The 19,508-nt window shown below is 42.9% G+C and overlaps 1 protein-coding gene across 2 annotated transcripts in view; it reads right to left on the bottom strand.

Moving 5' to 3' along the window:
• Positions 1-1,753: 1,753 nt before the first annotated feature.
• The window catches only part of CLVS1 (clavesin 1), a 108,963-nt gene continuing 91,208 nt past the window's right edge, over positions 1,754-19,508 (bottom strand). For both annotated transcript variants that reach the window (XM_086740863.1, XM_086740864.1), the window contains exons 5-6: positions 19,043-19,278; positions 1,754-3,003 (exon numbers count right to left, since the gene is read on the bottom strand). In XM_086740863.1, coding sequence (XP_086596989.1) covers positions 2,916-3,003; positions 19,043-19,278 — 324 coding nt within the window. In that variant the 3' untranslated portion in view covers positions 1,754-2,915. The remainder of the gene's footprint in view (positions 3,004-19,042; positions 19,279-19,508) is intronic.

Raw genomic sequence — 19,508 nt, 5'->3', positions numbered from 1 at the left:
ACCAAAATTTGTGGTTTAGGAATGTTTTTATTAATGTTGCATTTTAGTTCTGTAGCTCAGAGTAAATGCTAAAGTAGTGGTAAAAACGTTGGAGCTTTATCTGTAAAAATCCCTGCCATCCTTCAAATTGTTTCATTGTTCCTTTGAAGACTCATACTTTATCTTTTCCAATTGCTATTGGCAAATAGATAAAAGTCATCTACCCAAGATGTGTGTGTGCCAGAGTAGCACTGTTTATTAAATTGTGTAGTGACATATTGGCCATTTAAAGTCTTAAGTGCCTTGAGTATGACAAGGTGTATTATGAATATTTCCTGCAACACTGAAATGAATCTCCTCTGTGCCTACCTGTCAAGGAGCTGAGCGCGTATCTTTTTGTTAGGTACAGCTATTGGATTAGGTATGTACATGAAGGAGGATATATAGAGAGCAAACTACAGAAATTATGCAGTGAATAAATGGTGTATTATTTTAGGTATTCCTGTTTGCCAGCTAGTATTTCATCTTGAAAAAGTTTTTCAACATTGCAAATGACAATAGAAGAAGTGAATGGAAATGTTTTTTAAATGGAGAGCCATTGCAATTTAAATATTCTTTTTTCTTTAGATTTATTAGAGAGGGACATGACAGAGAAGGGCGATATAGCCTCCTGTTTGTAAGGCAGTACGTACTCATCATGCTGTTAGGAGGTCGATTCCTCACCTTTAGTTACCTTTGTGCTTGCAAGCACAGAGTCTGTATAAGATCCTACAGTTAAATAGAGGCATCATACAGTTATACATGGGGCATTATATGTGTTTATTCATGTTGCAGCTAGAGAAAAAAATAAATAATTCTAATCTTCAAGGTTTAATCCTGAAGGACTAGATTTCACTGATATTTGCACCTCTAGTGCAGAACAAGTCCTCCTTGAATGAACGGTGATTGTAACAGATCATCACAAAGATTCAGTGGCAGCGGAGGGAAGTGTATCAACAGGGAAAAATTGTAAACCAAAGTATTTCTTCATTAATGCTGCAGTATAATAGCGACTGTCTGTCTTTTGTTGTCTGTTTGATTCTTTATTTTCTGTTTTAAGCACGTTCTCTGTGCCAAATCCAAATGCCTGTGTCCTCTTATCAGGAGTTGAGATCCTGGTTTTCTGTCATAGGTGGTAATGCCAGGGGAAGGGGAATGGAAGAAATCCCAACAATAAATGGGCTCAGTTGTCTTATTTGTTTAATGTTCCTGCCAGCTTCTGCTGCTTTTTCTGACTCCTGTGTTGCCTTGCTGGGACCATCCACTGCCTTACAGGCTTGCTCTCTATCATGGAGGCCAGGCTTTGTATCAATGACATGCTGCTGCAGAAGAAGGTTAGTCTGAATGAGGCTGTTCTGTACAAATACAAGTGGATAAATCCCAGGTGTGTTGATAGGATCTGGCAGGATTTCCTTTCTACCCCATGCAGGCATAATATACTGTTGTAGATAAAGGCAGTATTTTGTTAATCCATCTGTTAAGGCTGACCATGTCAAGTTAAACTATGTGATCGCTTCAGCAAATCGTTCAGGAATTCAGTCGATGTTCCAGAGGCACATTAAAAACCTCTTGGGCCCATTTTCATCTCATTTTATACCTATGGTTTACACTGCTGCCTTTGATATGTTGTTGCCGGACACTTGTTCTAGTAAATTGTCAATGTATGGCAGTTTACTTAGACTAAAGGAGTGTACAGTAGTTGTAGCCATTTTAGGAAATAAAGTCACTGCACATGTAATTTGATAACCATTTTTCTTTTATTTCTTTAATTCTATTTCCATTTCAGTGAAGGGATGGGACTAGCTTTGCAGCTAGAGCAAATAGAGAAATAACAAACTGATCTTTGGCATTTCAGTTCTTCTGTTCTTCCACATTTCCTTCTAGCAGAAGCTTGTACTGAATAATTAATTCTAAGTTTTCCTTTTTCATTTTAACCATGGCCCGCATCTGCAATCAGCATGCCGTTCCGGCTACACCTTCCACTGACTGCGGGAGGGAAGGAGGGGGTAAATGGCTCTGCAGAGCTTTCGTTTGCTGTTGTGGCCTAAAAGAAACAAGCTGGATTGAACCATTAATCACTGGTGAATGTGTCCAGTGGGTGTCCCTAGCACTCCCCTTCACACTCGCACACACACGTACACGTATGTAGTAGGCTCCTGAGTTGCCTGTGGAAAAACACGTTGTTAAAATTAAATAATTGCATTTCAAATTGTGTGCGTCTGCTGCCCACACAGCACATTCCCCTTAGCTAACAGTTCTATAAGGGCTTCAAAAGTTAAGAATAATTTTTACTACATACTGAAATAAGCGACCACCCTATGAGCAGTACGGATGAGGCAGTCACAAAGTGTCATGTTGAATGGCATTATGCTGGCACTGTTTTGGGTTTGTTTTTTTTTTTTTCTTTTTTTTTAATGCAAAAATCCTTCTGTAAAACTTGAGCACTCTGTAGAAGCTGCTCTTTCTGCTTGCTGAGCCAGGTTAAACTGCTGATTACAACTGCAAAGTTTACATTTGAGATGCTTTTCTTTAAAACATATTTAACCTTCGCCTCTATAAAACTGAGCATCCCTGCTGGAGACTTCAGGAAAACTTCTACTGACACACTCTGGTTTCTTTAAATAGAGAATGCAGTCACATCATTTCCAATATTTTAATGTCATGAGTCAAAAAAAAAAAAGTATATGTACAGATTCTATGTCAATAGAAATTTCTCAGTTTTTGTTCAGCGTTGGCCGCACAGACAAATGGCTGGTGGCAGTTGTTACTTGCTCAGGAAACATGAAGGATTTGTTCTCAAGCAAAACGCGTGCGTGTGTTTGTGTGTCATGTGCTCTGTGGGTTTCTGGTATGGACAAGTCTGTTGATGTATCTGAGTGTGCTGGGCGTGTGGGAGCTCAGTCCAGAGCCAGGAGCGGTTGGGTGTTCTCACTTTCCCCTTGATCTTCATGTTTCAACGTGCCAGCTTCCACCACAGACTGCGACCTGAAAGCAAGAAGACACACATACTAGCAAAGGCTGCTGCAGAAGCACTCACCTTTCTGGAGTCTCTTTGCTTCATTTTATGATTTTTGCTTCTGTCTATTTTCACCATTATGCCTTTTTATTTCTTTTCTATGGAATGCTTAAGGAATTTGAGAAGCATTAGTTTGAATATGAACAAGGATGTGACTCATGGCAGATCTCAAATGCTTTAAAAATGGTGCTTAGCTACCATACATAATGCTGAACACACTTGGCAACTTAAAGGCCTCATCCAGACCTGTTGGTCCTTAATGTTTTTCTAGGCAACTACTTACTGGAAAGCAAAGTCATTGGTATACGTGCTTGCAGGAATGAGTCTCAGCTCACGCTTGTTAGAAATCTCGAGAAAGACAAGCAGATAAAAAGACATTTTACTGATGTAGGAGTTTAAGGGATGGAAGTTCCACAAGTCACCCAAGATCAATGAAGAAGCCAGAATTAATATGACAACAAGGAAGCTTCTGGTGTGTCCAGTCCACAATTTATCTTTATACCCTTGTCTACACCCTTGAAGGAGAATTTCATTCAAGGCTAGTCCATTTTAAATTCATTTCTGTTTTCAAGGTAGGAAGCATAGTTTGTCCTTTGCTGCTAATGGGCAAAATAAAACCTAGGTGAAAAATTGAGTAATCACTCTGTGAACTGGGAACTTTTAAAAAGGGAACTTGTTCAAAGGTAGGGGTACAATCATCCAACCCAGACACTTGCATGCCACAAAGTACTGTTTTAAAGAGCCAGTTTTCCCATGGATAGCTTTCAGAATTAGAGATAGCTCTCATTCCCTACAGGATACGTTTGTAGTTCCCCGTTGTTCATTATGGTAACCAGTTTAACCCTTAGCTATTTAATGAGATTAGATGTCACTCCTCTTTCGATAAGGGTCACTAATAAATTACATCCTTTGGTATTACAGCACTTGATCAGGACTGAATACCATGACTGTGAATAACTTGTATGATTATTTTTCATATTCTTATGCCTAGAGCTTTCACTAAAGCATAATAAAAATTTTTCATTAAAAAAAAAAATCTCCAAAGAGAGATAACAAAAACTGGATGCTTAATTGGAAGATTTTATGCCAAAAAATTTCTAATAAAATGTATTTGCACAAATGTTTTCACTGTATATTTTTTACAGTAATGTGACACACATAATGTTTATGACTGCATTTTAATATAGAAAAGCAGCTGATTCAGGAGATTATGCAAAATGGCAATTTACATATTTCTAGTCTATGGCAGCAAAACTTAATCATATGGCTTTGAAACTGATACAGAATGGATTCAAATCACAACATCAACAGTTGGTTGTTTTTTTCTTTTCTAAAATACTGGATTGAATTATTATTAAATAATACCTAGCTAATACTTGTCACCAATGTTTTGTTTTCTGTCTGACCCACTGCCCTAAAATGAATATTAAAAGTTACAGATCCATTGCAGCATTTGCCAGCATACAGCTGAAAGTTTCTGCTTTAAGTCAAATGTGAAAATGTCACAATTTTACCTTTTGTGATTGTCGCTCACTATCTCTGCTCTCATCTCATTACAGGAAAAAATAAATTTTTGCATCTATAACAGCAAGATACCAGTTTTTCCCCCACGCTGGTACTCAGATGCACACCAGGTTGGGAGCAACATAATCCCACTCTCTGTATGCAGGTCCCACGCTGCCGCTCTTCACACAGAGACAAAATAGCTGGAGCGTCAAGTAAATGCATTGCAGCCCACCTGACCTCCACATTGAAGATGCCAAATTATTCACATGCTATTCCCAGCCCTTCTAAATAATATTGAGGGATCCAGCAGAGGTTTTAGGATCTGCTAAGCTCTGCAGCAACAGTAACATCTCTCTCTCTTTTCCTTCTCTGCTAGAAGCTGTTTAGCCTCTTATCCCAAAACCAGCAGTTCAGACGTCTATCTGAAGGGCACAGTGATTTGAACAATCATCGTCACTGTTTTCTAAGACAATAAAGTACTTGCTGTCGTGTTGGGATTTCCATTTTCCAAATGCATCAGTTTTTCATTTGCTGAAAAATGTTTCCAGTTTTGTTTTTAATTTAAATTTTATGTAGGAAAAAAGAAAATTACTCAATTCTCAACAAGATTCTAAAATACTTATTTCATGTTCTTCATTTAGGGTAAATACTAAAAATGTAGGTGCTCAGAAAAGCATTTTGGCAGTATATATCAATGCAGCTCACAGTGTAATAGCTCTGCGAGAGCTATGTTTTACTGGCCTAGAACATCCTGGAATATATATATTCTATAGCTATAGTTTATTTAATGACAGAGAAAAGATAATTTGTAATAGACCACTATTGCAGAAAGCTTTTTCAACTGACCAGTAACTATATTTTGCAGCTATAGAATTTAATATAAGACAAGTGCTATTTGAAAAAAAATGCCCCTTATGTTTTGGTTTCATCTTACTTTTGTGTGTCTAACACACGTATTCAGGAAAGCAGTCGTATTCTAGGTACATGCAAGTTTGCACAATATTTAGGGGGTTTTGTATGTTGATTCTAGTATTGGACCTAGGGCTAAAACTAAGTTCTGTTTTAAAAGTAATGCTACTTGTTTTAACTGCATTAACATTTTCTTCAGAGGACTTAACAATCACATTTCAAGTTTTTGAGTAGAATCTGATCATAGTTCTTGAAAGGTGTTTGGATAACGAACTCTACCTTAATCTCTTACTGAGAAAGAAATTGCAGTCAGACACCAAAGCACCTTTGCCCTGACTAGTCCTTGTAACTTGTAACCATGTTTGCGTTAAAATCACCAAAACACCCTCTTGCACAATAGTTTAAGACATTTTGATGTAAAATGGTAAATGAGCAGTACAGAATTCTCCTCATTTGGCAACCTCAGTTTAGGTCCTGTAAATGATGTGAATGCTGTTCTGTCGGTACCCTATGAGAAGCAAAAGTTCATGGCACCAGATAAAAGCGTTTTTATTTTGCTGCATTTCCATATCAATGTGTATAAATACCTGATGAGGTGGAGTAGAGAACATGAAGCCAGACTCTTTTGGGTGACACCCAGTAACAAGAGAAGAGGCAACAGGCACAAACTGAAATACAGAAACTTCTGTTTTAACATGAGAACGAATGTTTTTTATTGTGGGAGTGAACAAACACTGCGAAAAGTCACCCAAAGAGGTTGCTGAGTCTTCATCCTTAGAGATATTCAAAATCCACCTGGACACAGTCATGAGCAACCTGCTCTAGCTGACCCTACTCTGAGCAGGGAGCTGGACAGAAGACCTCCGGAGCTCCCTTCCTCAACCTTTTTGTGATTCTGTGCCCGCAGAAATACCAGCTTCTCTGAACCATCCCAATTCATGTTTCTCCATCCTGACAGGGCAGTGATTTTCTTTCCAAGCTGATTGTGCCTTTAGATTGTCAACTTTGACAGCGTGGGTGACATTCAACTGCTAAATGTAGATACCTATTGCCATTTAAGGCACCTTAGGGTATCCAAGACAACCTTCCATGGCTGATTGTTATGACTCAGATTTATAGAAGACTTATAGAAGAGCAGCAGATGGAGGCCAAGAGGAAATCACAGTGTCTAAAATTATACCAGGTGCCTACAGTTAAGCAGCAGAGCCTCATCTGTGCTGTTGTTTCTGCAGGATGAATGCAACTAGTTTGTAATGTTCAAGACACGTCCATGTCATTTTGACCCGGGTGAGATATAAACGAAATATCTAAGCAGGAAAAATTATTGCATTTGCCTTCTCTTCATATCACTATATTGTAGTCACTTGTGTTGTAACTCATCTCACTATCAGATATCTGTGGTCACTCTGTGCTATAAACAGCAGAGAAAAATGGGCATTCTCAGAGGGCAATTCATCTAACCTGCTCTAAGCATATGGTCATATCATATGATTCGTGGGTTACCTGCATTCAAGTCCTTTTTCTGATGAGTTCTTATCTGTTAACACCACAGGTTCTGTGATGTACGAGGCAGTATTTTCCACATATCATAGCCACGGCTGCCTCACACTATATTACCTTCAGTACTCACCTGAAATGTGGCACATGTCCTGTGTGTGCTGCAACTTTGGAATTATAAATTGAGTATATTTGAATTCAAAGTCTTCTGGCTTTCCTCCTTTCTCAGCTAAAAATTCTCAGTAACCAGTTTGGAAGATGCTTGGTTGTGGAGGATCTGGCTGAGTTAAATTTTAGCACATTGTTAGCAATTTAGCAATTGTTTGTATCACATAGATAAGGTCACTGTGTAAGGCCCTGAGCTGGCAGACCCCATGCCTGTCTGTTTTTAACATGATATACACAGGAGACAGCTCCTGTAAAAGTACAGTGTGATCACCATGGGCTGAGAGCTAAATCTGAAGTAATTAACAAACAAATCAACGCCCACAGACTTTCCTTGGGTAGGTAACCTTGTCTAGGAGAGCAAAATGAAAATAGAAAGAGAAATGAATTCCCAGTCTCACTTCTGAAGTGAAGGTAACATTTGAGTGTGCTCCATTTAAGGTGTCAATCAAACCCCCCATGGTTGTTTTACTGTTCAGCAAGAATATTTGGAAGTCTGGAAAATGAACACTATCCAGCTGTTTTTCCAGCAGGTCAGCCGTATATTTCAAATGACAGCACTGCATAGGTATGTAAATCAACATCTAAGAGAGCAGATGGCTTTATGTGTGTGTGGTCATTTTAATGTAACTATCTCAAATTCAGTCAAAAACCATGTAAGAAGACTGGATGAAGGTCTTCTAGCTGCACTGATTTCAGAAGGTTCTTGTCACAGTAGAGCTGGAGTGAATCAGCTCACAGGAACTGACATCTGTTGGATATCACTTTGGTTTTTCATAAAAAAAAAAAAAAAACAACCAAAATCCTGCGCTGAGCTAACAGTAACTGCCAGTTTATCACAGCATGCTTGCCTTAAAAGACATCTTCCAGTTCTCTGATCCCTCATTCTATGCTTTTCATCACAGCAATGCTGATGCGCTACGGCCCGCAGGAGCGAGGACATATTACTTTTGTGCTGGGCTTCCTTTGGAGAGTTTTGTGGAGCGAGGAGGAGGGATGGCATGTTTTTTTTCCCCAAGTGCAAGAGGCTTCAAGCTCTCAGAGCAACATGCTGCAGTCAATCAACCAGATCACGTCGTGTGACTCTATTCCTCCACCTCTCACCTCCCATCTGCTCATTTCCATCTAATTCCCTTCGCGTTTCACCAGCACTTCAGGGCTGTTCATATTCCAATTATTCATTCCCTTTACAGAACATAATAAGCATTTTTTTTTTAAATCACACCCATTAATTTGTGTCTCAGTCTCAGACTGCAGAGGAGGGCATAGCACCCCAGAGCATGCTTTGCAACACACCTCATGAACATGTCTTCATCAGGTAGGAAAAATAAGGACTTTTTTTTTTTCCTCCAGTATTACAGAAACAATGCAGATGTGCAGGTGTGAAGTACTTGAGGTAAAAGGTAGTCTTTTAGTATTTAAAGCACGTGAAAATGAAATGCACAGGCAAGGCATCTCGCAAGATGTGTATGCACCCGCAGGTGGTGCAGGCAGATGCAGGCAAGCTCTGCTCAGCACTGGGCAACTCCAGCGCAGAATCCATGAAGCGTGGCTCTCTGCCCGGGCTAATGAGCTCTGCTGAAACCTCTTGCTCAAGCAACCCCGCAGCTTCTGCACTTGTGCTGGCTCACAGCTTTGCGTTAAGACAGCACAGCATTGTGCCACAGAGACCTGCCCAGAGGGGCAGCTGTGATGCACCAACCGCAGCATTTCAAAGAGATGAAGGAGCATCCATGTTTAGGGGCCCATGGGACACCAGTGACAAGTTGCTGCACGTCCCACACGGGAGCTGGCTTTGTGGCCACTGTGGCAGCAGTGACCACCTCTCGCCCTGATGGTTAGCATATCCTAGGGAGAGGTCTCTGAGCGGTGCCTTGGCACATCAAAGGCAGGAGTGACCATGGCCCAGCTCTGTGCTTAACTGGGCATGTGAAGAAGTCTCTGTGAGTGAATCTACACCGCTGAAGTGAACCCCAGCACAAGGCCCCTCGTCCTCCCTGTGCCTGCCAGCTCTCTCCATGCCTGCCCTTTCCCGACAGCTGGACCCAGCTGGTTGTCCCCACCGCAAACCCTGAGCACAGCTTACTGCAGGGCCTGCATCAAAGCACAGTATGGAGGGCACTGTGCCGCATTTGGCTCTAACCATGGCTCAGCTGGCTGCGCACCCTGTCCTAATCCATCCCTTCGCCCACATTCCAGGGGATGTGATGCATACCCTTTGGTATTTGCTGTAAAAAAAATTCTCCGGTTGGCTATGACAGAGCTCTCAGCTTACTGCAGACACTCGGAACTGTGAAAACATACAGAAATGCTTAAATATTTGGCATAGCACATACACTCACAGCATTAAGGCCGTGAAGACAAAGAGGAGAGCAAGAGCCAGGTGCTATGCAGGGCAAATGCAGCCAGACTCCTCTAGAAGGGGCTATCCCTGAGCAATACAGACAGGAATCGATCTGTGCCACCAGCCTTGGAATAAGAAGGATGTGAACATGTTGGAGCAAGTCCAGAGGAGGGGCGTGACTATGATCAGAAGGCTGGAGCACCTCTCCTATGAGGACAGGCTGAGAGAGCCGGGGCTGTTCAGCCTGGAGAAGAGAAGGCTCCAGTGAAACCTTATAGTAGCCTTCCCGTACCTATAAGGGTAATAGGAAAGATGGAGAGAAACTCTTCAGTAGGGCCTGTTGTAAAAGGACTAGGGGCAACGGTTTCAAAATAGAGGGAGATAGATTTAGATTAGATATTAGGAAGAAATTTTTTTTACACTGAGGGTCGTGGAACACTGGCACAGGTTGCCCAGAGAGGTGGTAGAAGCCCCATCCCTGGAAACATTCAAGGCCAGGTTGGATGGGGCTCTGAGCAACCTGATCTGGTTGGATATGTCCCTGCTCCTTGCAGGGAGATTGGACTAGATGGCCTTTGAAGGTCCCTTTCAACCCAAACCATTCTATGATTCTATGATTAGGGTGCACACCTTGGTCTTTTTTCATTTATCAGTGTGGATGTGCCTGATACCTCCTTCTTCTAAGTGCTCTGGCCTTCTGTGTCTTCCCTCGGTCACATCGCAAGTTCACAGGAGGGGAAAGGCATGGCTGAGAGCTTGTCCTCTCTGTTTCCTTTCTCTGCTATAGACTGACTTCTCCACAAGCTTTTTTTCACATAGAGGGAAAAAGAGCACCTACTTCAGATGGGAGTTCCTGAAATACCCTTAATCCCCTGGGGTGCAATATGTTACCTGTCAAAAGGTAAGCCTAGTCAGGGGGTCAAATAGACACAGTGCTGCAGCAGCATTCAGCACCAATTTACAGCACATTCGTTGAGATCTGCCAAAAACTGTGCAGAATGCGATACCCAAACAAAATAAATTCAGACCACATAATGAAGAAAATTTTCTTCTTCCACTTTATGAATATTACACGGACACACACTCACATGCATGCACTTGTCATCACCATTCATGCTTTTCCTGCCCATCCCCATTTCCTTGTCCACCAAGTGCTCTGTCTAGCCCAGCAGCTTCCAAGTCCCATTGCTCAAACACTCCAGTCATTTACATCTGCCTCATCTTTTGGTGTGCCTTTTTTGCTCCCATCCCAGTGGCTCCAGTTCCCCATATCGCAACCAGATTTGCCACTGAACCGTAGTCTCTTCACATCTGTGTGCCAATAACAGGGCAAATACAGCCCTGAGCATCAGTCCTCCTACTCCCACGTCCTACATCAGAAGTTTCCTGTCCTTAGCAGGAACAGCACTGTGGCATGAAAGCATCCCTGCAGGTGAACTATTTTGGCTGGAAAGTCAAGCACCGCCACAGCAGGAAAAGCCAAAATGTTGGTTGTGGGAGCGGCAGCCACTCGGCCGAGTGCATGGGGGTGTTGCGATCTCTGCATTGTGCCCCAGCCCCAAGAGCATGCACTGTTGTCACTCGGAGGGCTCTTTCCTCCCTCAGTGCTCAGGGTAGACAGTGCCGAGCTAGTAAGCGGCTATTGGTTTTGCTTTCTTCTCATAGTTCAGTGTGTGGCTCTGTGAGACATTTGCTGCAGATTATTCCAAGCCTGCTCTGAAGATAGCTTTTGTTAATTCCCTCCTGAGCTTTTCTGTGGAGTTCATCAACACAGTACTTGCGTGCCTCTTAAATACTAATTCATCTACCACCATAGAATGACTGTGAGGGATTTTTTTTTAAATTTCCATTTTGCATGCAGAGAGCTGAAACGCAGTGAGATTAGGGTCCAAGCATTCCTCTAACGTGGGGTGCCCATTTCCCAGTGCCAAGGGTCTGAGTTTGCAAAGCACCCAGCATTACACGGCAGCTTATGTGTTCAAAGCACATGTCCCGTTGATTTCTGTTGCAGGTGAGCACTGAGTATTTCTGGAAATTAGACCCTGAAGTCTGTAGCTTAGCCGACTGAAAATAAGCAACGTGCAATCTCGCTATCTGTGTGAAGTTTGGTTTAAGTGACTTGCCAGGCTGAAGCAGGGCCTCGGGGAGAGAGGGAGAGCAGGATCCACTTCTCCAGGGCTCCATCCAAAAAGCTTAACCGAAAGATAATTCCTGGTCTCCATCAGCCCTCCTGCTAGGCATCCCTATTTGCTTGCCCACCAAGTGTGCTTCCTAGCCCAGCCGCTTCCAGTCGTTTATGCCTGCCTCATCTTTCAGTCCACCTTGGGACTCCCATCCCAGTGACCTCAGTTCCCAGTATCCCAGCTGGATCACTGCTGAATCCTCATCTCTCCAGTTCTCCAGCCAACGGTGAGAAGGAGGCAGCCCCAGAGCATGGGATGTCAATCTACCAAACCCTGGCTCCATGTCTTGCTACAGCCTGGCCTAGTGCAGGGAAAGTTGTTGTGATTGCAAGTAAAAGTTGTGATTATAAAAGCCCCCTGGCACACCATGGCCTAGGCAGGAGATGCACATGTGGGTGTTGAACCATCAACCCGAGCTGAGCAAGTTTATTCTGGTAGGCCAAGCTAAAGCATGAAGCAATCTTTCGGGTCATTAAATGCTAAAATTAAATATGCTTCTAGAGAGCATGTGTGAATTGCCTTTTCAAAGGCTTGTAACTCAGCCAGATGGAGCTGGATTTTCCACAGGGCAGCAAAAGACATAAGCAGTGTAAAACCATTTGTTTTATTAAGTGTCATGTCTCTAATCTAAACTACTACACTTTTGGCAAATTTATAGCCAGCTGAAGACATAATTTACAATGCAATATTTTAACAAATCAGCCTGGACAGCACTGGTTCTGCCATTCCCATCTCCAGCCTGTGTTAGCGCTGGTCACTGGTCATTGAGTGCTGTGAAGAGATGAAAACTGCCCTGCCAATGCAGAGAGCAACAGATTTCCTGCCCAGTTCCAGGGGACCCCCTGCTCTAAGCTACCTGTCCCTCCTGTCCTTGGTCCAGCGGTGACTTTGTGACTCTGATCTCCTCCTCAGCTTTTCTCACTCCTGGCTCCTGAGGGGATCCTGCACAGCCTCCCCTGCAGCCTCCCTGGGACCTGCTAATGTGCCAGATCTGCCGGCTCCTTCCCATTTCTCTCTGATGTATTAGCAGAATTCCAGTCAAAAGATATAAAACTGTCCAACAGCTGATAATCTACATTGCTAGACAATGCATGCATTGCGTGATATGCATGACCCTGGGACACCTACTTTACTATCAAGATATGTCTCATTCATAATCTGCATATCGGGGAAGAATTTCCGCAGAGGCATTCAGAAAGTCTCTGTTGTTTGAAATGATTCATAATAAAATAACGAATATAAGTCTTGCACCATAGGTCTCGCATATTGTAGAGCTGCCTTAACTGAAAGCTTGCATGGAGCCTTTCCCTTTTCTCCCAGCATGTGTGGAAACGCACCCCAGCTATGAGCAGAGCAACCCAGGTGCCATCCATGGGCAGCGAGAAGTTTTCACACATTTTCATACTGATTTTTATTTGCTGGTATTTTACTGCTTCTGCAGTAAATTGGTGCTGACTGTGAACCGGCATAAAATATGACCCATAAAAGCAGAAACATATGGTGAGGGAGCATTAAGGTCACACCAAGGAAAACAACTCGAAAGGTCTGCCTTGCACAGCCCAGCTGGGCATATGGAGGAACCAGTCTGAATAAATAAAAACCTTACATATGTCGCCCCCACAAATGGCCCCTTTTGGGTCTAAAACTGTTCCAGTTGGCATTAGTGTATACCAGTTGTGATACCCTTCTTTCTGGGATTGGGATTCCATTTCTGAGAACCAACTATTGCTTTCAGCAGCCAGTTCATTTGAAGATCAGTCCTCTTGGAAACGCACAGAATCAGGAGGTAATAATGGCAAACCCTAATCTGTACCTTAAAATCCTTTCACTCTAATCTAGGACATAAAAATCCGTGTGCTCTGACACAACAACACTCCACCAGGTTTTTAAGCCGCAATTTCAAAATGCCTGATATGGGGGGGCTTTTGATGAACCCCTGGGAAGGTCAGCACATCTTTAGGTGCTCAAATTTCTACTTTATGGCAGGAAAAATTAATGGTGTCTTGATGTGTAAATTAGACATGTTCACAATTAGCACTATTGGCTGTACTTTAAAAGTTTTACGCTAACTCTGAATCACCTGAGTTTCTAACAGCTTGACTTGGTGACAGTTATGCTCCTGCAATCCATGTTATCCTAAGAATAATTTCTCACCCCAAATTTGATTAAAATGATCTTTAATTACATTTTGATTAAATAAGTTTTATTTAAAAGCACAGGTTATTTGGTCAGAATATATATCTACCTGTTAGGTAAAATTTCCTTTCTCTGCAGGGCAATTTTAAATTGCACTAGATTTTCAGACCTGTTTGAACTGGCAGCAGGTTAAAAGCCAGCTCTCTTTTGGTGCCTGTGAGAGAGAAGGAACAGTCATCTCCCAGGCTGTGCTTGATGGCTGTGTGGGGAACAAGCAAAGGCAGAGAGCAGCCTTTGTCACTTGGACTGAAGGTCAAGTTCAGACATCAAGAAGTGGCCCAGATGCAGCTGCAGAAAGGCAGATCTTGTAAAGAAAAGCGAGTCACAGGGAGGCAACATGCTACTGCAGGTTACTTGCTGCTGCTGGACCCAAGTGTAAGAGTAGGGTGTGACACTGGGGAAAAATGAAACTCTTCAAAGAACTGAGCTCCTTCACATCTTCCCCAGTTGCTGAATGCATCTCTGTGATTGGGGGTGCTTGCTCACTGGAGTTAGGTACCCGAATAGATACAAGCATGCTTCTCCCACTGTGGCTGGCCAAAAGATTATGCCCTGTTGGCACAGTGACATGTCGAGAGCAGTCACTGACTCTTTAATTGCTAGATTTAACCGTCCACCATAACTCTTCGTTACACCCAGATAAAACCTCCAGCTGTTCCCAAAAACAACACCTCATCAACAAAAGCCAGCATGAGTGCCTGAGGCAAATGCTTCGCTTTTGTGTTAGCTCCCTGTTGAGGAAAGCAAAGCAAGGCCCCTTTCTGACCATCAGGGCTCACAGAAGGTTTGGCCATAGCTGAAAAGGAGCTAATTTTCTTCCCTGTGCTCCAAATTTTCACACCGTTTACATTGCTCTCAAACCCCACAGCTCGCAAGCAACAGGTTCCCTGAGTGGATTCAGACCACTCAGAAGAGATGGTCCAAGACAGGGGAAGTGTCTGCAGCTACTGCTGCTCCCAGGATTATGAAAAGGGATGTGGCCAAGCTCTCAGATTGAACTGACTTTGCTATTACTGCATTCATGCTGGTTTGCATGTTTATTACCTTGCCCATTTCAGACTTCACTGAGCTGAATTTTAATAAACAGATATATTCTGAATGGATTTTTGTTATTGTTGCTTTTTTTTTTTTTTTGATTCCTCTGGCTATTAAGGCTCATTATGTGCAGTCATCAGCTGTTTTCCTTTGTTTCCCATCTGCTCATTCAGTGCTTGAGTTCTGGGATTTTTCCCAGGGTGTGAGATAGTACCGCAGATGGGAAAGCAATTTCTACTGTTTTGATTTTGCCCCAGTGGGGCTTCGTGTGGCCACTGGTGGAAAAATGACAATTGCAAATTAAAGATTTTACATACTACAGAAACTTATCAAATCTCAAGATTTTCAAGATAGTGTTGCTAACTAAAGTCAGTGTTATTTTTTTCTAAGAGCGTTTTGAATCCTTTCCCCATCTACTCTACCTCCATTCTCTGAAGTAAATAAGGACTCTTTTTTTTTAGAACAAATCTTGTGCAATTTCAAGTCGCAGGGAAAAACCACCCCTGCCTGTGACAGGGGAGAAGATAAAATTGTGGTCCCATTGCTGTTAAGGGGAGCAGAATCTGGAACCTAATGAGACTTTGAGAGGCAAGTCTAGTCTCCTGTGACGACTGACAGCCACCTTACATTAGACCTTTCACTCATGCCTCAGTTATGTTGTCATTTTGACAAGCCATGTCAGTAACTCACTCTGATGACTTGCAAACCTCCTCCTGTAATCTGCAGCCTATGTATACTTTGGTCAGTTTATACCCATTTGATCTGATGCCCAAGTTGTCCTTTTTCTCAAATACCTGTTCTCTCTCCCCAGTATTTATTCCCTCCTCTATTTGTAGAGAACGATCACAACCATTTCAACCTTTGCTCTGCGAGGCTGAACAAACCACTCTCTTCTATGGCTTTGTGCTGGAAAAATATGTTCTTCACTCTCCTCACCTTCCTTGCAACTCTCAGGTGAACTTGTTTCAATTTATATTAATCTTCCCTGGTGATGGGAGCCAGAGCATTGCTGTCAGTCCTGAAGCCAACGTATGGGAATGTACCTGCTCCAGTTTCACTCTCTTGCACTGCTGCTAGGTGCCACATTTTCTCCTGGTCTGCATTTTGAGACTTATTTTAACTTTCAGGTGATGACTTCAGTCTGGTTTCAGTCACATCTTGAAAATGCCCTCTTTCTTCCTCTCTGCATTCATTTCCTAACATAGATTAAGTGGCTAAAAAGAATTTTGATCAGTTATTCTCTGATTCCATTTCCTAGCATTTTTTCTTCCAGATCTGTAATTCCTATCTTGATTTCTCAGCATCTCTACTACTAAAATTGCTAGACACTGTATTTGGAGCAGGTTGTGCCCAGAGTGAGCTTCTCTCTAGGTGTAGGATTGCAGTCTCTGGGAGAGGCCTCTCTTCCCAGCTTTGCTAGGTGAGCAATTTTCTGACTCACAATTGCTGTTATTTCTACTACGTTTCACAGGGTCACTTCTCTGTGGTCACAGTGCAAGACTCCAAGCTATTCTAGCAGCATAGAGTTCCAAGATTAAGAAAGCTTTAACACAGCACTGGCCCAGGGCTGGCTTTAGCGAGGATGTGTTTGTGTGGCTTTACAGCGAGTAGCCGCAGAGCCAAGGGGGAAAACCTGCAACCCTGCACCTTGTCAAGCAGCAGGACAGCGCTCAGGAGGGGGAACAACCACTGTCCTGGCCAGTAAATCCATCTCTGATAAACACTGCCCTCCCCTGCAGCTGATGACTGGGCAGGTAAACCTGCAGTGATGTCTGGGAAGACAGAGAGGAGAAGACCCATAATTGTTCAGCAAAGTTTTTCATCCTTAAATTGCAGAAACCCAAGAAGGCTCAGTCTTCATATGCTTACCCCTTTCAGAGGAATATATGTGCTAAAGAAAGGATCAGACACATTTTTTTGTGAAACCCAAAATTTCAGCATAGAAACACAAAATTTTCACGTTTACTCAGAAGTGTAAAGATGTTTCCACTGTGAGTGGAGGAGGAGAGATTTTTAATCAAAATGCAAAATTGCTTTAATAATGGGAAAAATGATATGGCAATTGTAAATTATATTTGGGAATTATAATTGGGAATTACATTTAAGATTAAGACTAATGCTAGGAGATCATCTATGCCTAGTGTAAACCTCCTTGCAGTATCCAGGAATCCCAGCCATGACCCAAGACTCTCGCTGTGTGAGAGATGTATGAACCTAAAGAGGCGAGGAAGTGGAATATATAGAGACAGGTAGTGCTGGTAGAAGTCTGTAGATCCTTTAATAGGCTTTAGATATAAATCTGATCTAATAAATCTAATAAAGCACATGATTATGCTTCCTAAACGTAGGCTTTTACCTCAGGTTAGGCCAAAATGTAATTTCAGGGGAAGAAGAATCAAAGCAAATACTCATAGGAGAAAATTTGTCGGAGCAGTGAACTTTTCACCTCTAACAGCTAGTAATGACCACGGGGTACAAGATCAGATGGTTCACTTAACCGCCGAATAACGAAATTAGGCTAAAAGTTAGATCCAGTCTGCCCGGAGGCAACATGACAAATTAGATTCATCCACTCACCATATTTGTATTAATGGACTTTTGTATTAGTGAACAGATTATAAAAGAAGGCTTTGCCTCCAGGCAGGGTTTTCTGGCACTGAGCTCCTTTTCAAGCCAAGGTTCTCCCCTGAGGGCAAGATAAGACCCTCCTTTCTTTGCAGCCAAGGACCTGATCCTCAGCAAAGATTTACCTGTAGACAGCTCTTAACACTTCAGAGCTTTAAAATCTGCAAATTTCTTTCTATAAAGCTACATAAACTGTACACTCTCAACATATATCTATATTTGTCATAATGGAATATTTAGTTAGCATCTTTCTAAAATAATTTGGTGTGTTTCACTGCTAATATTAAAAAAAAAAGTTTTAAAATCAGTTCTCTGGGACAGGCTTTGTAAACTCGTCCCGGCTCCCAGCTTTGGCTGGCAGTCAGTAGTGAGAACTGCTGACTATGCAGATGGCCACCGCTCTTCACACCGTGGCTGCAACCCTGCAAAGGGTCGTAGCCCTGTGGTCTTGTGGCCCAGTGAGTCGTGGGACACTCAGCATTTAACGTCAGTTTTGCGTGTTTTTAGCGCGATGCTTCCCTTTGCAGCTGCACCAACATGGCATCCCTCTGACCTGGGAGGGAGCTGTGAATCAAGGACGCATTTCTTTTTCCTCTGAAGATGAAAGACTTTTAAAATTAATTGCATGACATTGTGGCTTGCCTGTGTTGTCAGCTTTGATTTTGCTGTGACAAAATGATGGCCACTCCCTGTCACACGGAGTGACGCCGTGTCTGTGAGCACCATGCTCATCAAGTGGCAGCAGTGAGTGAAAGCGTTGCTGCGATCTGCATGGAAAGCAGTTTCACGGAGTGTGGTGCGGAGGGCGAGGCAAGTGCAGATGTTACACTCCTGCAAGGGAGCCAACCCCACCGTCACTTGCTGCAGCTGGTGCTGGCTCTGCCGAACCACCCACGAACCTCTGCCAGCTATCTAACCCTCCTCACCCATCCCGGCAAATGGTGCCAACTACCGAGGGTGATGCTCTCAAGAGGTGTAATTTAAAGCATTCAGAGCCGAATGCACAACCACTAGATCTAAAATCAGAGATCTTAATAGAGCAGCTCTGCTGCCCTGCTAAGGGCTGGACGGAGAAAGCAGGAGCAGAAGCAGCAGGAGGAGACCAACCCATTTTCCCTTTAGAGGGCAGTGGTGTTCATCGTACAAAAGCTGCATTTCCAAGGAGATAAAACCCTTGTGTTGACAACTGGGATCAGCAGCAGCGAAGCAGCAGCAAGTAATAGGGACCAGTGCTGAAGTGATGCTGCTGGCTGTACTGTGCCGTACAGAAGAGCATCTCACTCTGACATACTTTCTGCAATGCTCTGTGCAGGGGTTCATTAATTTCCCCTTGTTTTCCTTCACAGTAATCAGATGAGTAACTACGATTCCACTGAAGCCTTCCTTTTTCCCACTACAGCACAAGCAGTGTCCAGGATGAAGTACTCCTTACCATCAGAGTTTGCCAAATTATAGCCTTTCTCTGAGCCAGATGAGCCCTTTCTGTTAGATTTATGCCAAACCAGTTTGGAAAGCCTAATAAGAGATGATTTCAAAGGCAGTACTAACCTTTTCATGGGTTTGGGTGAGGCCTCCCGCTCCAGGTTGGAGGACGCGTGCTTGACGTGCATGGCGTTGTAAGAGGTGTGGGTGTACTCGTTTTCATCGCTGTAGTCGGGACCGAGTAATGTTCGAGCCCAAGTCCCCATGTCGTACGGAGGAAGAGTCCCCCCAAATTCAGAGGGCAGGCATTCAGGGTGTATTAGCTGGTGAAGGCTGTTCAGGTTGTTACCATGAAGAAAGATCTTTAACAAATAAAAAGAAATTTCAAAGTCATCATTGATTCCTTACTTCATTAAGTACAGTAATAACAACACTAATGAGGTGTGGAGGATCAGTTGACGCTGTAGTTTCAGGTGGGAATTTCTGAAATGCTCAGGGCTGTTGTGGGAAGGCAGGAGGAGGGCGATCAGCTTTGGGGTGTGCAGCTGAAGAATTAGGTTGGCACCATAAACACTTCTGAAAATCCTGATTT

Source organism: Chlamydotis macqueenii, chromosome 2, assembly GCF_036417535.1.
Source record: "Chlamydotis macqueenii isolate bChlMac1 chromosome 2, bChlMac1.mat, whole genome shotgun sequence".
Taxonomy (NCBI): domain Eukaryota; kingdom Metazoa; phylum Chordata; class Aves; order Otidiformes; family Otididae; genus Chlamydotis; species Chlamydotis macqueenii.
Note: the sequence above shows the minus strand (reverse complement) of the source record. Positions and strands in the feature narration are given on the sequence as shown.